General features: G+C 33.3%; 1 protein-coding gene across 1 annotated transcript; it reads left to right on the top strand.

The window, feature by feature from the left end:
- The first annotated feature begins 8367 nt into the window (after positions 1–8367).
- LOC149509077 (cytochrome b6) lies at positions 8368–10352 on the top strand. Its single transcript, XM_089757779.1, has 2 exons — positions 8368–8769; positions 9594–10352. Exons 1-2 carry the CDS (start codon positions 8764–8766, stop codon positions 10233–10235), a joined length of 648 nt encoding a protein of 215 aa, XP_089613905.1. The 5' UTR covers positions 8368–8763; the 3' UTR covers positions 10236–10352.
- The last annotated feature ends 7148 nt before the right edge of the window (positions 10353–17500 follow it).

The raw sequence follows: 17500 nt of genomic DNA, 5'->3' as shown, positions 1-17500 counted from the left end.
TTTTAATATTGTTGTTAATTTTAATATTGTTAATATTGTATTATTTATTATATTGTATGATTTATTCATTACTATATTTTTTAGTTATTACTATATTTTGTATTTATTACTATATTTCATTATTTATTTCTTATTTTATTAATTATTTATTATTTTCGTGTCGGTTCTATATATATTTATAAATTATATTTATTTATTATTTATGTATTATCACAGTTATAGATATTTATTTAAATTATATTTATATATTAAATATATTAAAATATTAAATTATATTTATATTTTATATATTAAATATATTAAAATATGAAATTATATTTATATATATTTATAAATTATATTTATTTATTATTTATGTATTATCACAGTTATAGATATTTATTTAAATTATATTTATATATTAAATATATTAAAATATTAAATTATATTTATATTTTATATATTAAATATATTAAAATATGAAATTATATTTATATATTAAATATATTAAAATATGAAATTATATTTATATATTAAATATATTAAAATATGAAATTATATTTATATATTAAATATATTAAAATATGAAATTATATTTATATATTAAATATATTAAAATATGAAATTATATTTAAATAAATATCTATAAATAATATAATAATAAAATAAACTAATAAAATAAACAAATAAATAATAAATAAATAATTAAAATAAACTAATAAAATAAACAAATAAATAAGAAATAAATAATAAATAAATAATACAATAATAAAAAAAACAAAGCAAATCGTATTTATTCTATTAATTCTATAATTTGAATTTGATCCGATCAAAATAGGATTTTAGAAAAGGATAGGATAGGATTATTTTTAGAAATAAGGAATAAAGAAATGATGGATAAATACAAGCGATCTTTTCGTAGGCGTTTGCCCCCGATCCAATCGGGGGATCGAATTGATTATAGAAACATGAGTTTAATTAGTCGATTTATTAGTGAACAAGGAAAAATCTTATCTAGGCGAGTAAATAGATTGACTTTAAAACAACAACGATTAATTACTATTGCTATAAAACAAGCTCGTATTTTATCTTCGTTACCCTTTATTAATAATGAGAAACGATTTGAAAGAAGGGAGTCGACCGCTAGAACTAGAACCAGAAATGAGAAACGATTTGAAAGAAGAGAGTCGACCGCTAGAACTACTGCTCTTAGAACCAGAAATAAATAGGCTTACCCTTCAATTGACTCAAAATTATCAAACGTAGACTGATGCTTTATTCAAAAAATCTGATAATCAAAATTGTCGTGTCGTAAGAAAAAAGAAATAAATAAAAGAATCGAATCGGGTTGGGGAAGAAAAATAAATTTTTTTTTTTTTTATTGAGCGTCTTCGCTCATCTTGTTTTCTTGTTTTGATGACCTTATCAGAATTTTTTTATCATATTAATTTCTACTCTACCTCCCTCGAGTTCATTCTCGAGGGAACCCCATTTCATTTAAAGCATTTCGGTGGATTCCTTCCGATCTCCTTATTTTATAATCTCGTTGGAAATCATATAAAGACAATTCCTATTTGAGATAGCTATTTGTGCAAGTATTTTACGATTAAGAAGCAACTGTTTCTTGTACCGATTTTTTATTAATCTACTATAATTATAGGATACCCCCATTCCTCGAATTCCTGCATTTATTCGAGTGATCCACAAACGACGAAAATATCTTTTTTTCCTATCTCTATCCCGATCAGCCGAAACCAAAGCTCTTACTCTTTGTCTCCGAGCTATATATCCCTCTTTCATTCTGGTCATTGAATAAAAGAAATTTTGATGAATAACTAATTCTTTCTTTCAGTTATTCTTTTCTAGTCTATTAATAACAAAACGGATTCTTCCAATGTATAAAATAAAAATTCCAATGGCTTTTGCTACTATAACCGTCCCGCCCACGATTTTTCCTTTTTTCTAGGCATTTCATTTCGCCTTGAAATAAGAAATTGTATTGATACTAGGTATCAAAAAAAGCATATTAACTAAAATAAAGGAGTAAATAGAAATGGATAAATAAATAGTGGGTTCCATCGTTTCTATGGTTACTTCTTAAACGGTGAGGTCCCCTCTATACACCGGAGCTCATTCCTTCATTTAACATTTAATTGGTAACTTGTACAGTTCACACTCTTCGGCTCTACTCATAAATTTTTCAGTAATAGATCTTTCACAACGAGATCTATCTTATACAGTAACGGTATGTAATTAGGAGGATTAATTGGGTAGCTGACCCTGTTAGTCCGTTCTTTGCAAGAGTCGAAGCATAATCTTTTTGCTTTTTAAATAGGATTTTCCCCGCTTAATGGATAAGCATTTGCTACCAATGGGGAATTTTTAAAAAATTCCAAGATTGGATTTGCGCCAATGGAAACCATAAATTTCATACACAATAGAAGGATATGGTAGATCTATCTTTTTTAGATAGTGAACGGAAGAACCCCATTCTATTCACTGGTACTGATCGTTGATACTGAAAAATTGTTTCCTTTTTCTCAGCCCATGATCTGAACAAGTCGCACATACACCCTAGTACATCTTCCTCGGCGCTGAGGACATCCCCGAAGAGCAGGGGCTTTCGTGACATTTCTAATTGGCTGTCTTGCATTTCTAATAAGTTGTTTAATAGTTGGCATGCTGAATCATATACAATCATATACATAATAGACTGGTTTAGATCGATCCTAACCAGATGATTATGAATTACTTCTTTTTCTCTTTAATAGATTAATAAAATATTAATCTATTAAAGAGAAAAAGAAGGAAAGGAATAAGAGGGATTAAATCAATCTAAATCAAAATTAAATGGTGTTCCATTGTCGTCAAATGGTGGTCTTCCATTGCCATTGTCGTCAAATGGTGGTCTTCCATTGCCATTGTCGTCAAATGGTGGTCTTCCATTGCCATTGTCGTCAAATGGTGGTCTTCCATTGCCATTGTCGTCAAATGGTGGTCTTCCATTGCCATTGTCGTCAAATGGTGGTCTTCCATTGCCATTGTCGTCAAATGGTGGTCTTCCATTGCCATTGTCGTCAAATGGTGGTCTTCCATTGCCATTGTCGTCAAATGGTGGTCTTCCATTGCCATTGTCGTTAACTAGTCTCCATTTTTTATTCACTATAGGTTTGTTATTCACTATAGGTTTGTTATTCACTATAGGTTTGTTATTCACTATAGGTTTTTCATTCACTATAGGTTTTTCATTCACTATAGGTTTTTCATTCACTATAGGTTTTTCATTCACTATAGGTTTGTTATTCACTATAGGTTTTTCATTCACTATAGGTTTTTCATTCACTATAGGTTTTTCATTCACTATAGGTTTTTCATTCACTATAGGTCTCGATTCTGTACGCACTATATGATCCACAATTCCATGATCTTTGGCTTCTTTTGCTGACATAAAATTATCTCTTTCCATGTCTTTGTTTATAACCCATCGGGGCTGGCCCGTTCTTTGTACATAAGCCTCTATGATGTCTTCTTGCATTTTCATTACTTCGTCTGTTTCCATGACCCAGTCTTTGAAGCCATCATCCTTAAGCATACTAATAGGTTGATGGATCATTACCCTGATGATATAACATACTTCTAACTCACATAATGAGGCGAGAAGAATAGCTATAGAATTGAACAACCGTACAGGCATTTTTTGCGCATTGCATACGGCTTTACAATTGCATACGGCTTTACAATGGAATTCTCTTTTTTCTTTCATCGAAAAAAAGAGAAAATATAGAGTCTATTAGACCCAGATTAATAAATAATCCAATTACCATCCTTCTTTTTCTTTTTTTTTCGGAAAAGTTTAAAAATACTATGATGGCTCCGTTGCTTTATATATTTATTTCGTCTGTGATTCAGCAATCCCAAAGTTTCTTTTTTTTTTTGAAAAAAAAAAAAGAAAGAAAAAAAATAGTCTTTTTTTTTTTCGTACTCTTTCATAACATAAATATTGTTAATAGCCTCTGGTAGGAAAAGAAAAAAAGTTTGTGACGCCTGAGATGGGCCCACGATAGCTAAGATCAAATTGGAAATGCCCCTTCTCTCATACTACTCTTTCGATACATAATCTAATATTTTTTTTTGAAAAAAAAAAAAAGAAATAAAAAAAAAATTTCATATCGAATTCAAAGTGCCATGCTATTATTACTTACTAATTCATATTTCATATGGCGAAGGCATAGTCTTCTTTTTTCTTTCCATCAATAATAAAAAAAAAAAACTCATTGGCGCCGAGCGTGAGGGAATGCTCTGCGTTTGGTAATTTCTCCTCCGACCAAGAGAAAAGCTGCGATTGAAGCGGTCAATCCCATGGCTAGTGTATGCACATCTGGTTCCACTGCTTGCATAGTATCAAAAAGAGATAATCCAGATACTATCCCTCCGCCAGGAGAGTTTATAAAAAAAAACAGGTCTCGGCTATTACTCTCTATACTGAGATAGATCATAATACCCGCAAGTTGATTCGAGGTCTGGATATCAAGCTCTTTGCCCAAAAAAAGCAATCTTTCTCGATAAATTCGGTTGATTAGGATAAAATTGTATCCCTTAGTAGCCGTACAGGCACCTTTTGATGCATACGGTTCAACAAAAATTGCGAAAAAAAATCAATGTGTAGATTCCAGCCATCCTTTGTTTTTTCTAGTCGGACCTTTCTAACTTCTAATTTCTAATGAAGGGGCTTTTTCTTACATTTTTTAAATAAAATGAAATTTAAAATTAAATTAAAGAAAGATGAGTTTTGGCCCGTTTTCCTATAATATAGAAAAAATTCGCTAAACTTATTGCACAAACTTTTCATTGATCCATTTTTTTTTCATTGCGATTCAATCCAAATCACGATGTCATTTTCTTGTTCCTGAATGGGGTTCGTCAATTTTTTATTCAATTTTTTTAGGTTTATGCTCTACTCCGAGTAAAGATCTGCCCGATTTTTATTTGCACATATAGGACAAATGACCCAATACCACGTCTTTTTGCTATGATTTCATTTCCTTTTTTTATTTTAATTTAATTCCTTTTTCTTTCATGTTTTTCGCCAAATATTCAACGTATTTCCCATATTATTCGATTGATTAACAGTTTGAAATCGCTCTTATTTATAATTAAAAAAAAAAAGAAAAATTATGATTATGATATAGGTGGTAATCATAAATATATTACCAATTGGGTTTTTTCTAAACGGAGCCTGGATACTTCATTTTATCAGTCCAACCAAGCCAACCATAAATCATTCTAATTGAAAATATTAATCTGGATACACCCCCATGAAATGGATCTCTAATTGCACTTCATTACACTTCCCGCTACAAATTTTTGATAATTCAATCAATCTTTTTGGGGCGAAACAGGGGATATCTCGATCGGGCGAGAGAACGGGGGAATCCCATATGACCCAATATATTTGACAAGTCGCACTATATGTCAACCCAGCTTGCATCGTTATCTCCCGGAACTTGAAAAGGAACTTTTGGAATACCAACAGGCATAAAGTAAAAAGAATGTAAAATTATATTTCGCTTTGATTGTGGAAGCGTAATACGTAATGTAATACGTAATAATGGTCTTATCTTAATAATATGTAATATTATATTTCACTTTGATTGTGGAAGCGTAATACGTAATGTAATACGTAATAATGGTCTTATCTTAATAATATGTAATATTATAATATGTAATATTATATTTCACTTTGATTGTGGAAGCGTAATACGTAATGTAATACGTAATAATGGTCTTATCTTAATAATATGTAATATTATAATATGTAATATTATATTTCACTTTGATTGTGGAAGCGTAATACGTAATGTAATACGTAATAATGGTCTTATCTTAATAATATGTAATAATGGTCTTAATAATATGGGCCTTTATCATATTTTATACATAGATAGACTAAGGCCATAAAATAAAGAAAGGCGGAATGAATGAAAGAGAATTCTTACGAATAGGTCCTTTGAATGATGAACAAATAGGGATGCATTCATTCATAAAAAATAGGATCAACCCCCATTGCGTATTGATACTTATCGAGTATAGAATAGATCTGCTTCTCTTTTTTCTTCTGAGCCGAATTCTTCCCTTATTACTAATGGAATAGAACAAACATTAATCCTTTCTCCGAAAGAATCCACCGAAAAGGGGAGGTATTCCAATGCAATAAAGTTACATAGTGTCTATTTTTCGTTGATTTGATAAAGGGGTATTTCCATGGGTTTGCCTTGGTATCGTGTTCATACTGTCGTATTGAATGATCCCGGTCGCTTGCTTTCTGTTCATATAATGCATACAGCTCTGGTTGCTGGTTGGGCCGGTTCAATGGCTCTATATGAATTAGCTGTTTTTGATCCCTCCGATCCCGTTCTTGATCCAATGTGGAGACAAGGTATGTTCGTTATACCCTTCATGACTCGTTTAGGAATAACCAATTCATGGGGCGGTTGGAGTATTACGGGGCGGACTATAACAAATCCGGGTATTTGGAGTTACGAAGGTGTGGCCGGAGCACATATTGTGTTTTCTGGCTTGTGCTTCTTGGCAGCTATCTGGCATTGGGTATATTGGGATCTAGAAATTTTTTGTGATGAGCGCACAGGAAAACCCTCTTTGGATTTGCCCAAGATTTTTGGAATTCATTTATTTCTCTCAGGAGTGGCTTGCTTTGGCTTTGGCGCATTTCATGTAACAGGATTGTATGGTCCTGGAATATGGGTGTCCGACCCTTATGGACTAACCGGAAAGGTACAACCTGTAAATCCAGCGTGGGGCGTGGAAGGTTTTGATCCTTTTGTTCCGGGAGGAATAGCCTCTCATCATATTGCAGCAGGGACATTGGGCATATTAGCGGGCTTATTCCATCTTAGTGTCCGTCCGCCCCAACGTTTATACAAAGGATTACGTATGGGAAATATTGAAACCGTCCTTTCCAGTAGTATAGCTGCTGTCTTTTTTGCAGCTTTTGTTGTTACTGGAACTATGTGGTATGGTTCAGCAACTACCCCCATCGAATTATTTGGTCCTACTCGTTATCAATGGGATCAAGGATACTTCCAGCAAGAAATATATCGAAGGGTTAGTGCTGGGTTAGCCGAAAATCAAAGTTTATCAGAAGCTTGGTCTAAAATTCCTGAAAAATTAGCTTTTTATGATTACATTGGCAATAATCCGGCAAAAGGAGGATTATTCAGAGCGGGTTCAATGGACAACGGGGATGGAATAGCCGTTGGGTGGTTAGGACACCCTATCTTTAGAGATAAAGAAGGGCGTGAACTTTTTGTACGTCGTATGCCTACTTTTTTTGAAACATTTCCGGTTGTTTTGGTAGACGGAGACGGAATTGTTAGAGCGGATGTTCCTTTTAGAAGGGCAGAATCGAAGTATAGTGTCGAACAAGTAGGTGTAACTGTTGAGTTCTATGGTGGCGAACTCAATGGAGTGAGTTATAGTGATCCTGCTACTGTGAAAAAATATGCTAGACGTGCTCAATTGGGTGAAATTTTTGAATTAGATCGTGCTACTTTGAAATCCGATGGTGTTTTTCGTAGCAGTCCAAGGGGTTGGTTTACTTTTGGGCATGCTTCGTTTGCTTTGCTTTTCTTCTTCGGACACATTTGGCATGGTGCTAGAACCCTGTTCAGAGATGTTTTTGCCGGTATTGATCCAGATTTGGATGCTCAAGTGGAATTTGGAGCATTCCAAAAACTTGGAGATCCAACTACAAGAAGACAAGTAGTCTGATGCAAGATTGCTTTGTTATTTTTCGCTTCTATTTTCTGTTTGTGATTTGACATAGGCTGCTGTAAAAATCTTGATTAAAATCGCTGCCTTTTCTTTGATTCTTGTTCTTTCGTTATTTTATTCGGGAGATGATTCTAAATAAATAGGTACGGAAGCTATAATTGTAAACCACGATCGAATTTATGGAAGCATTGGTTTATACATTCCTCTTAGTATCTACTCTAGGGATAATTTTTTTCGCTATCTTTTTTCGAGAACCGCCTAAAGTTCCAACTAAAAAAATGAAATGATTTTTCATTATCTCAATTGAAGTAATGAGCCTCCCAATATTATATTGGGAGGCTCATTACTTCAATTAGTCCCCGTGTTCCTCGAATGGATCCCTTAATTGTTGAGAGGGTTGCCCAAAGGCAGTATATAAGGCGTACCCAGTAAAACTTACAAGTAAACCAGATATAGAGATGGCGACTAAAGTTGCTGTTTCCATTATTATATAATTATATAAATAATATATATAAATATAAATATAAATAATATAAATATAAATATAATTTCAAGATCACAATGGATCTATGATAAGATCGTTTATTTACAGCGGAATGATATACAAAGTCAACAGATCTCACTGAATACAAAATAAGATTTATGGCTACACAAACCGTTGAGGGTAGTTCTAGATCTGGTCCAAGACGAACTGTTGTAGGGGATTTTTTGAAACCATTGAATTCGGAATATGGTAAAGTAGCTCCTGGATGGGGAACGACTCCTTTGATGGGTGTCGCAATGGCTTTATTTTCGATATTCTTATCTATTATTTTGGAGATTTATAATTCTTCCGTTTTACTGGATGGAATTTCGCTGAATTAGATTCACAAGAACCACGAAGCCTCGCTTTTCAATACAAAAAGTGAAACTTTTAGTTCTCGGATTTTTTTTAGCCCATTCTATTTTGGTAGTTCGACCGCGAAATTTTTTTTGTTTCTGTATTTCCGGAATATGAGTGTGTGACTTGTTATAATTGATCCTATTGATAGTACAGAAAATGGGTCTGTCCTCTTGATCGAGATAGTTTTATCCCGTCGGATAGCCATTCTAGTATCTGGAGCACGGAATATATGAAATGGATCACGAAGTATTCGAACTATGATTCATACTTAATATTCAAACCTCGCGGCCGGACTCAAAAAAAAAAAAAATTTTCAAAGAAAGAGGTTTTTTATTTATAAATCGAGAAATTTTTTCTTCTTTCAAACTCTCATTTAGTTTATGCTTATTTTGATCAAAGGACAAACCTTTCTTTTCTTTGTATTTTTATTTATTATATCTATTCTATTCATTGAATAAGTGATGATCCAATAATTCTTACTCAAAGAATCTTTGGACTTAGTTTGAAGGTTTTATTGAATCATCGCGGTTCTGGTATGAATCTGAAGTTTCAATTGATTCATAGGGTCTTAACAAGAGAATTCCTATTAAAAATAAAGAAAACAAGAATAAAGCCACATTCCATATAAATAACAAATCAAAGCAAAGAAAAAGAAAAGAAATAAGTAGGTAAATAGAAGATTCAAGAGGCCTGATCAACATAAAGACGAATGCGCCGACTTGATTTTTTGGCATTATAATTACAACTACAAAAAAGAGCTTTCGGATTTTTACTCTTTTGTGTCTTCAGATAAAATTGAATGAAAAGATTAAGAAGTTTCAAACTTTCTATTCCATATCCGTTTCAGCTATTATTTGGGTGTTTTTGTTTGAGCTGTACGAGATGAAATTCTCATATACGGTTCTCAGGGGGGGAGTCCTCTTGGTTTACCTATCTCAATAAAGTCTATGATTGGTTCGAAGAACGCCTCGAGATTCAGGCGATTGCAGATGATATAACTAGTAAATATGTTCCTCCTCATGTTAACATATTTTATTGTCTAGGAGGAATTACGCTTACTTGTTTTTTGGTACAAGTAGCTACAGGATTTGCTATGACTTTTTACTATCGTCCAACCGTTACTGAGGCTTTTACTTCTGTTCAATACATAATGACTGAAGCTAACTTTGGTTGGTTAATCCGATCAGTTCATCGATGGTCGGCAAGTATGATGGTCTTAATGATGATCCTGCACGTATTTCGTGTCTATCTCACTGGTGGTTTTAAAAAACCTCGCGAATTGACTTGGGTTACAGGCGTGGTTCTGGCTGTGTTGACTGCATCTTTTGGTGTAACAGGTTATTCCTTACCTTGGGACCAAATTGGTTATTGGGCAGTCAAAATCGTAACAGGCGTTCCGGAAGCTATTCCGGTAATAGGATCGCCTTTGGTAGAGTTATTGCGTGGAAGTGCTAGTGTGGGACAATCCACTTTGACCCGTTTTTATAGTTTACACACTTTTGTATTACCCCTTCTTACTGCTGTATTTATGTTAATGCATTTCCTAATGATACGTAAGCAAGGCATTTCTGGTCCTTTATAGAGAATATAGACCATAGCTATATTGTAACCAATCATTTATCTTATTACTTGCCAATCATTTATCTTATTACTTGGGGGAGGAACAATAGTATTTCATTGCTACAAATATGGATTGTTGAAAAAAAAAAAAAAATAAGACATGTATTTGGATATTTCCTTTCAACTCCACAATATTCTATTATTTATTTGATATGACATGAATAGTTGAAGGGAATTCCCCGAAGAGAAAATGGATTATGGAGAGTGTGTGACTTGAACTATTGATTGGGCCATGCAGAAATATGCCTTTATCTGCTACATTGGAATTCACAACCAAATGTGTCTTTGTTCCAACCACCGTGTAAGCCCCATACAAAGGATAGGCTGGTTCGCTTGAAGAGAATCTTTTCTATGATCAGACCTGACGATGTCGTGTATGAACAGGGCTCCGTAAGATCCAGTAGAATAAGTGATTTGGCATAATGCAAATTAGATTTTATTTATTTATTTTTATTTTTTTTTTACTTTCTTATCTTAATAGTATGAAAATACATTCATTTCTTCTGCATCGACCCGATTTATTATTATTATACTATCGGAGTGAAACAAGGGATCTAAAGAAGAGCAAAGGCTAGACTATATTAGTAACAAGTAAATCCTTTGTATGTAAAAAATCTCGATATATTTTTGGGATAAAGGTGAATCGCAAGGCCTAAGACGACCCAGAAAGCACTTGATCACGATCAACTTTGTACGCCTACTTGGGTATTGAGCATTTACCTGTAAAAATGGCATTCCTTGGAATGTATAGTTGCAACTTCGTAAAATGGAATCAGGTAACTTTTTTCTTACATATGAAATCATTCATATATGTGTGGATAACATATAGATTCATTTTATATGTATCCGTTTGTATCCATTTGATTCGATTGATTTTTGCTTGAGCCGGATGATGAAAAATTATCATGTCCGGTTCCTTCGGGGGATGGATCTAGAAAAATTCACCTATCCTAATAACAAAAAAACCTGACTTGAACGATCCTGTATTAAGAGCTAAATTAGCTAAAGGTATGGGTCATAATTATTATGGGGAACCCGCATGGCCCAATGATCTTTTATATATTTTTCCAGTAGTAATTCTCGGTACTATTGCTTGTAACGTAGGCTTAGCGGTTCTAGAACCTTCAATGATTGGTGAACCCGCGGATCCATTTGCAACTCCTTTGGAAATATTACCTGAATGGTATTTCTTTCCTGTATTTCAAATACTTCGTACAGTACCTAACAAGTTATTGGGTGTTCTTTTAATGGTTTCAGTACCTGCGGGATTATTAACAGTACCTTTTTTGGAAAATGTTAATAAATTCCAAAATCCATTTCGTCGTCCAGTAGCGACAACCGTTTTTTTGATTGGTACTGCGGTGGCCCTTTGGTTGGGTATTGGAGCAACATTACCGATTGATAAATCCCTAACTTTAGGTCTTTTTTAAATTGAATCAATTTTAAAATAAAATATCATGATGTGCGTATCTAGGGAGTAGTCACTTCAAAGTCAAAGTGAATTCTCCCTAGATACATTTATTCAATTCTGGTCCCAATATATGGATTGTGCTGAAGGTTCAAAATCCATTTTCGTTTTTTTTTTTTTTTTCTAATTTTCTAAAGTAAAAAAAAAAAAAATGAAATAAATCCTAAATCCAATGGATTTAAAATTTTGGTAAATCAATTTCGCAATGCTTTTCTACTTCTTTTCTAGAATGCCCAATATTTGTTTTACATCTTCTATGCGAAAGTGTTCAATTTTCATAAGGTCTTCTTGACTGTTATTCAAAAGGTCCAATAATGTATGTATATTGGACTTTTTGAGACAATTATAGATCCTGGGAGGCAATTCTGATTGGTCAATAAAAATATATTTCAATGCTATTTCTTTTTTCTTTTTTCTTAGTTTAGCTAATCTATCATGAAAAGGAAAAAAAGGTAAAGTAACGTTGTGTTGATTGTTTTCTAAATGTAAGTTTTCTTCTTCCGCATCTAGAAAGGGAATAAATAAATCAATCAAATTCCGAGAGGCTTCATGAAGTGCTTCTTTAGGAGTTAAACTTCCATTTGTCCATATTTCTAGAAAAAGTATCTCCTGTTTTTCATTATCATTCCCATAACAATGAATACTATGATTCGCATTTCGAACAGGCATGAATACAGCATCTATAGGATAACTTCCGTCGTGAAAGTTCTTTGGCGTTTTTATACCGTATCCTCTATTTCTCTCGATTTGTAATCCAATACACAAATCAATTGGTTCGGTTAGGCTAGCTATATGCTGTGTATTATCAACGATTTCCACAGAAGGCGGTAAGATGATGTCTTGAGCAGTTACATATCCGGGACCCTTGGCACAAATAAAGGCGTTACGAGTTCCATACAAATTACTTCTCAATACAATTGCTTTTAAATTCATTAAAATTTCATGTACTGATTCTTGAATACCTACTATGGTAGAATATTCGTGTGGTATTTTCTCAGATTTTGCACGTGTAATACATGTTCCTTCTATTTCTCCAAGCAAAGCTCTTCGCATCGCAATGCCTATTGTGTCGGCTTGGCCTTTCATAAGTGGAGACAGAATAAAGCGTCCATAATAAAGACGCTTACTATCTGTTCTTGATTCAACACACTTCCACTGCAGTGTCCGAGTAGAGACTTTTACTTTCTCTCGAACCATAGTAATATTATTTTATTTGATCAGATCATTGAATCATTTATTTCTCTTGAAATCTCTTTAGTGTTTATTTCTACACACGTTTTTTTTTAGGAGGTCTACAGCCATTATGTGGCATAGGGGTTACATCCCGTACGAAACTTAATAGTATACCACTTCTACGAATAGCTCGTAATGCTCCATCTCTTCCGAGACCAGGACCTTTTATCAGAACTTCCACTCGTCGCATACCTTGGTCTACTACTGCTCGAATAGCATTTCTCGCTGCGGTTTGAGCAGCAAAAGGAGTCCCTCTTCTTGGACCCTTGAATCCACAAGTACCGGCGGAGGAAGAAGAAATTACCTGACCCCGTACATCTGTAATAGTAACAATGGTATTGTTGAAACTTGCTTGAACATGAATAACTCCTTTTGGTATTCTACGTGCACTTTTCCGTGCACTACTGCGCCCATTCCTACGTGAACCAACTTTTGGTATAGGTTTTGCCATATTTTATCATTTCATAAGGATAAGTCAGAGATATATGGATATATCCATTTCATGTCAAAACAGATCTTCTATTTTTATTTGTTCATCGCTTTCTTTAAGATTAGTTTCTTTTCTTTAACTTTAAGGAGTTCTTTTTAGAATAGAAAGATTATCCTTGTCTCTGTTTATGTCTCGGGTTGGAACAAATTACGACAATTCGTCCCCTCCTACGGATTAGTCGACATTTTTCACAAATTTTACGAACGGAAGCCCTTATTTTCATAGTTGTTATTCCTTAAATTTTTCCGAATCTACTTATTGGAAGAAAATAAGTTTCTTGAAATTTTTGAACCTTGAATTGGATCCCCCTGAAAGGAATCTTGAAGTTGAAAAAACTACCTAATCGTTCGAATCCTTGTTGCGGAGTCTATAAATTATACGCCCCCTGGTTGAATCATAAGCACTTACTTCACTTTTGTTGACTCTATCCCACGGTGGTATACGTATAAAACTCGATCGGACCCTTCCTGAAACATAACCTAGAATCAGATCTTCATTATCTAAAGGAATCTGGAGTGGACGTGATTCACTAATTAAACCTCCATGAATCCATTTTTGTTCTTTTATTCCAGGTAAAACTTCCTTGACGTATCAACTACTGTAGGGCAGGAGGAGTTCTATTAGACAACCCGTGCTTTTTTTTTTCACAAATGGAAAGTTTCGGATTCGGATACAATTCGGATGTTAGACAGATTACCATATATAACACAAAATTTCTCCGCCGATTCCTTCTAGTCGAGCCTCCCGGTCTGTCATTATACCCCGAGAAGTAGAAAGAATTACAATCCCCATCCCGCCTAAAATTCTAGGAATTTGTTGATAGTTAGAATAGATTCGTAGACCGGGTCGACTGATCCGTCGTAAATTTAAAATAGTTCTATATGGTCCTTTCCTATTCCTTCTATGCCGTAGGGTTAAAACCAAAAAATATTTGTTTCTTTCCCGATGTTTCCTTATGTTATCGATAAAACCTTCTCGTAAAAGTATTTTAACAATGTTTTCAGTGATGTTAGTAGATCCTATTCGAATCGTTCCTTTTCTATTCATGTCAGCATTTCGTATAGAAGTTATTATGTCAGCAATAGTGTCCTTACCCATGGTAAACTAAAATTATTGTTGCTCCCGAATTTTGATATAACCAACATGTTCTTTTTTTTTTTTTACTTAGTAAAGGTATATACGTGAGACACAATCTACTAATTAATCTATGTCATTTAAATACTCTAATTTAAATACTATAACTATATTGAATTGAGGTCTCGTCTTATAATACCTCAGGAGCTAATGAAACTATTTTAGTGAAATTTAACTGTCTCAATTCCCCGGCGATCGCACCAAAAATTCGAGTTCCTTTTGGATTTCCTTTTTGATCAATGACAACTGCAGCATTGTCATCATATCGTATTATCATACCGTTGTCGCGTTTGAGTTCTTTACAAGTACGTACAATTACAGCTCTGATCACTTCTGATCTTTCTAGAGGTGCCTTTGGTACTGCTTTCTTGATCACAGCAACAATAACGTCACCAATATGAGCATATCGGCGATTACTAGCTCCTATGACTCGAATACACATTAATTCTCGGGCCCCGCTGTTATCTGCTACATTCAAATGGGTCTGAGGTTGAATCATTTTTTTTAATCTCTTCTTTCAATGGAACAAAGGACGAAGAAAAAAAGAAATATTGTTTGTCAAAAAAAAAAAAAAAAGGAAACCCGCAATTGTTTTTTTTATTCCCAAGACTTCTTTCCTTTGGTTCTATATTCCTATCCTGAAATAATGAATTGAGTTTTTATAGGCATTTTGGACGCCGCTATTGAAATAGCCTTTCTTGCTATATTTTCGGCTACTCCGCTCATTTCATAAAGTATTCTGCCCGGTTTAACGACAGCTACCCAATACTCGGGAGATCCTTTCCCCGAACCCATACGTGTTTCTGTAGATCTTACCGTAACTGGTTTGTCTGGAAATATACGTACCCATATTTTTCCACCACGGCGTACATTTCGTGTCATTGCGCGGCGCCCCGCTTCTATTTGTCTAGATGTAATCCAAGCGGGTTCAAGTGCTTGAAGAGCATATCTACCGAAACAAATGCGATTACCTCGATAAGATATTCCTTTCATTCTTCCTCTATGTTGGTTACGAAATCTGGTTCTTTTTGGGTTATAGTTGATGGTTGTTTATTAATTCCATCTCTACTACAGAACTGGACATGAGAGTTTCTTCTCATCCAGCTCCTCGCGAAAAAAATGACTAAAAAATATTTTATTTTATTCTTAAGATATATAGGTAGTTACTGAATAATAGATTGAATCCTGGGATTCTTTGCTTTGAGATTTTATCTGATCTATTTGAGATTTTATCTGATCTATTATAAATTTGTATATCTTGTTTGGATATATATTGGATATATATATAAGTAATTAAACATGGATTCTATTTATAGATAATGTCTTATCTTGTTTTTGTTATAATGTTATAACGAATCTTTATTTTGTTTTGTCTTTTTTTATCATATTCATCTCGGATCGACAAAAATTTAACAATCAAATAAAATGAAAATAAAATTTTTAAAATGAAAATAAAAAAAAAAAATGAAAATAAAATTTTTAAAATGAAAATAAAATTTTCGCGGGCGAATATTTACTCTTTCAATATCTATTTCAGTTGTCGGGTTAACTCATGACCTCTCAGAATCAGAACAGAATAAAAAGAAATGAAGTGGTCTCTGGTTTGTTCCGCCATCCTACCCGATAAATCATTAGGATTCGTTTTCAATAGAATCCTCTGCATTCACGGGTTCCGTCGTCCCCATCGCTTCTCGATTAATGCTTAGGTCTGAATTCTCCAATGGAGCCTTAATTTAATATTTAATAAAAATTTAATATTTAATAAAAATAAAAATTTAATATTTAATAAATAATATTTAATAAAAAAATTTGTTAATTTGTTCTTTAGTCAACCTTCTCAGTCTTTATTGACTTAAGGCTCTTGATTTTTTCTTCGATGAACAGATATTCATCTAATTATTGATGAATCTCTATTGATGCTCTATTACATTGCTCTTTATGAGATGCTTCGTAGACCTTACATATTGGAATCATATATCATTTCATTTCTATTTCTTTTTCTCTCTTTCTCTCATCCTTCTATTTATCCACATACTTTTTTATTTTGCTTCACAATTTAGATATATTCATAATCAGATTGGTTTTTTTTTACTTAACTTAATGCAAAAAAAAAGATTTCAGTTGCTATAATGATATGACCAATATATCATATCTTGACTGATTCTTTGGATCCAGATAATCCGAAGCGATGAGTTGGTTATTAGTGCTATAGTTATTAACTTATACTGTGGTTCGCCCATTTTTTTTTTTGAATCCTAAGCCTAAAAACCCAACGAGTCGCACACTAAGCATAGCAATTATATCAAATGATCAATCAAATTTTTATTTAACCTTATAGAATATAGAATTTAGAACTGCTCATTTTTTTATTGAACATAAAAAAATGAAAGAATTTGTCATTTTTTGTTCTATCGCAGAATAGAACGTAAAGACAAGTAGAGTCTTATTCTTATTATTCTTCATCTATAAATATCTATAAATATCCAAATTTTGATTCCTAATACCCCATAGATAGTTCGAACTCTATAGGAGCAATACTCAATTTTCGCTCCAATCGTTTGTAGAGGAACCCTACCTTCCCGGATCCATTCGACACGCGCAATTTCTTTTCCGTCGATACGCCCTGCAATTTGTATTTGAATTCCTTTTGTATCTGCTTGCTCAGTTAATTCAATAGCCTTTTTCATTGCTTTTCGAAATGAAACTCGATTCTTTAATTGTCCGGCTATAAATTCGGCAAGAATATTAGGGTGCCCGTAAGGATTTGCAATTCTTGTAATAGCAATCTTGAGTTTTCGGTTCATACAATTAAGTTCTTTTTGCACATTCATCTGTAGTTCTTTGAGTTTTCGCGGCCTATCTTCAATTAATAATTTAGGAAATCCCATATAGATTATGACCC

Source organism: Durio zibethinus, unplaced genomic scaffold (genome assembly GCF_047325235.1).
Source record: "Durio zibethinus cultivar Kanyao isolate XHJ-2024 unplaced genomic scaffold, ASM4732523v1 HiC_scaffold_249, whole genome shotgun sequence".
Classification (NCBI taxonomy): Eukaryota; Viridiplantae; Streptophyta; class Magnoliopsida; order Malvales; family Malvaceae; genus Durio; species Durio zibethinus.
This window is presented reverse-complemented; position numbering and strand designations above follow the sequence as displayed.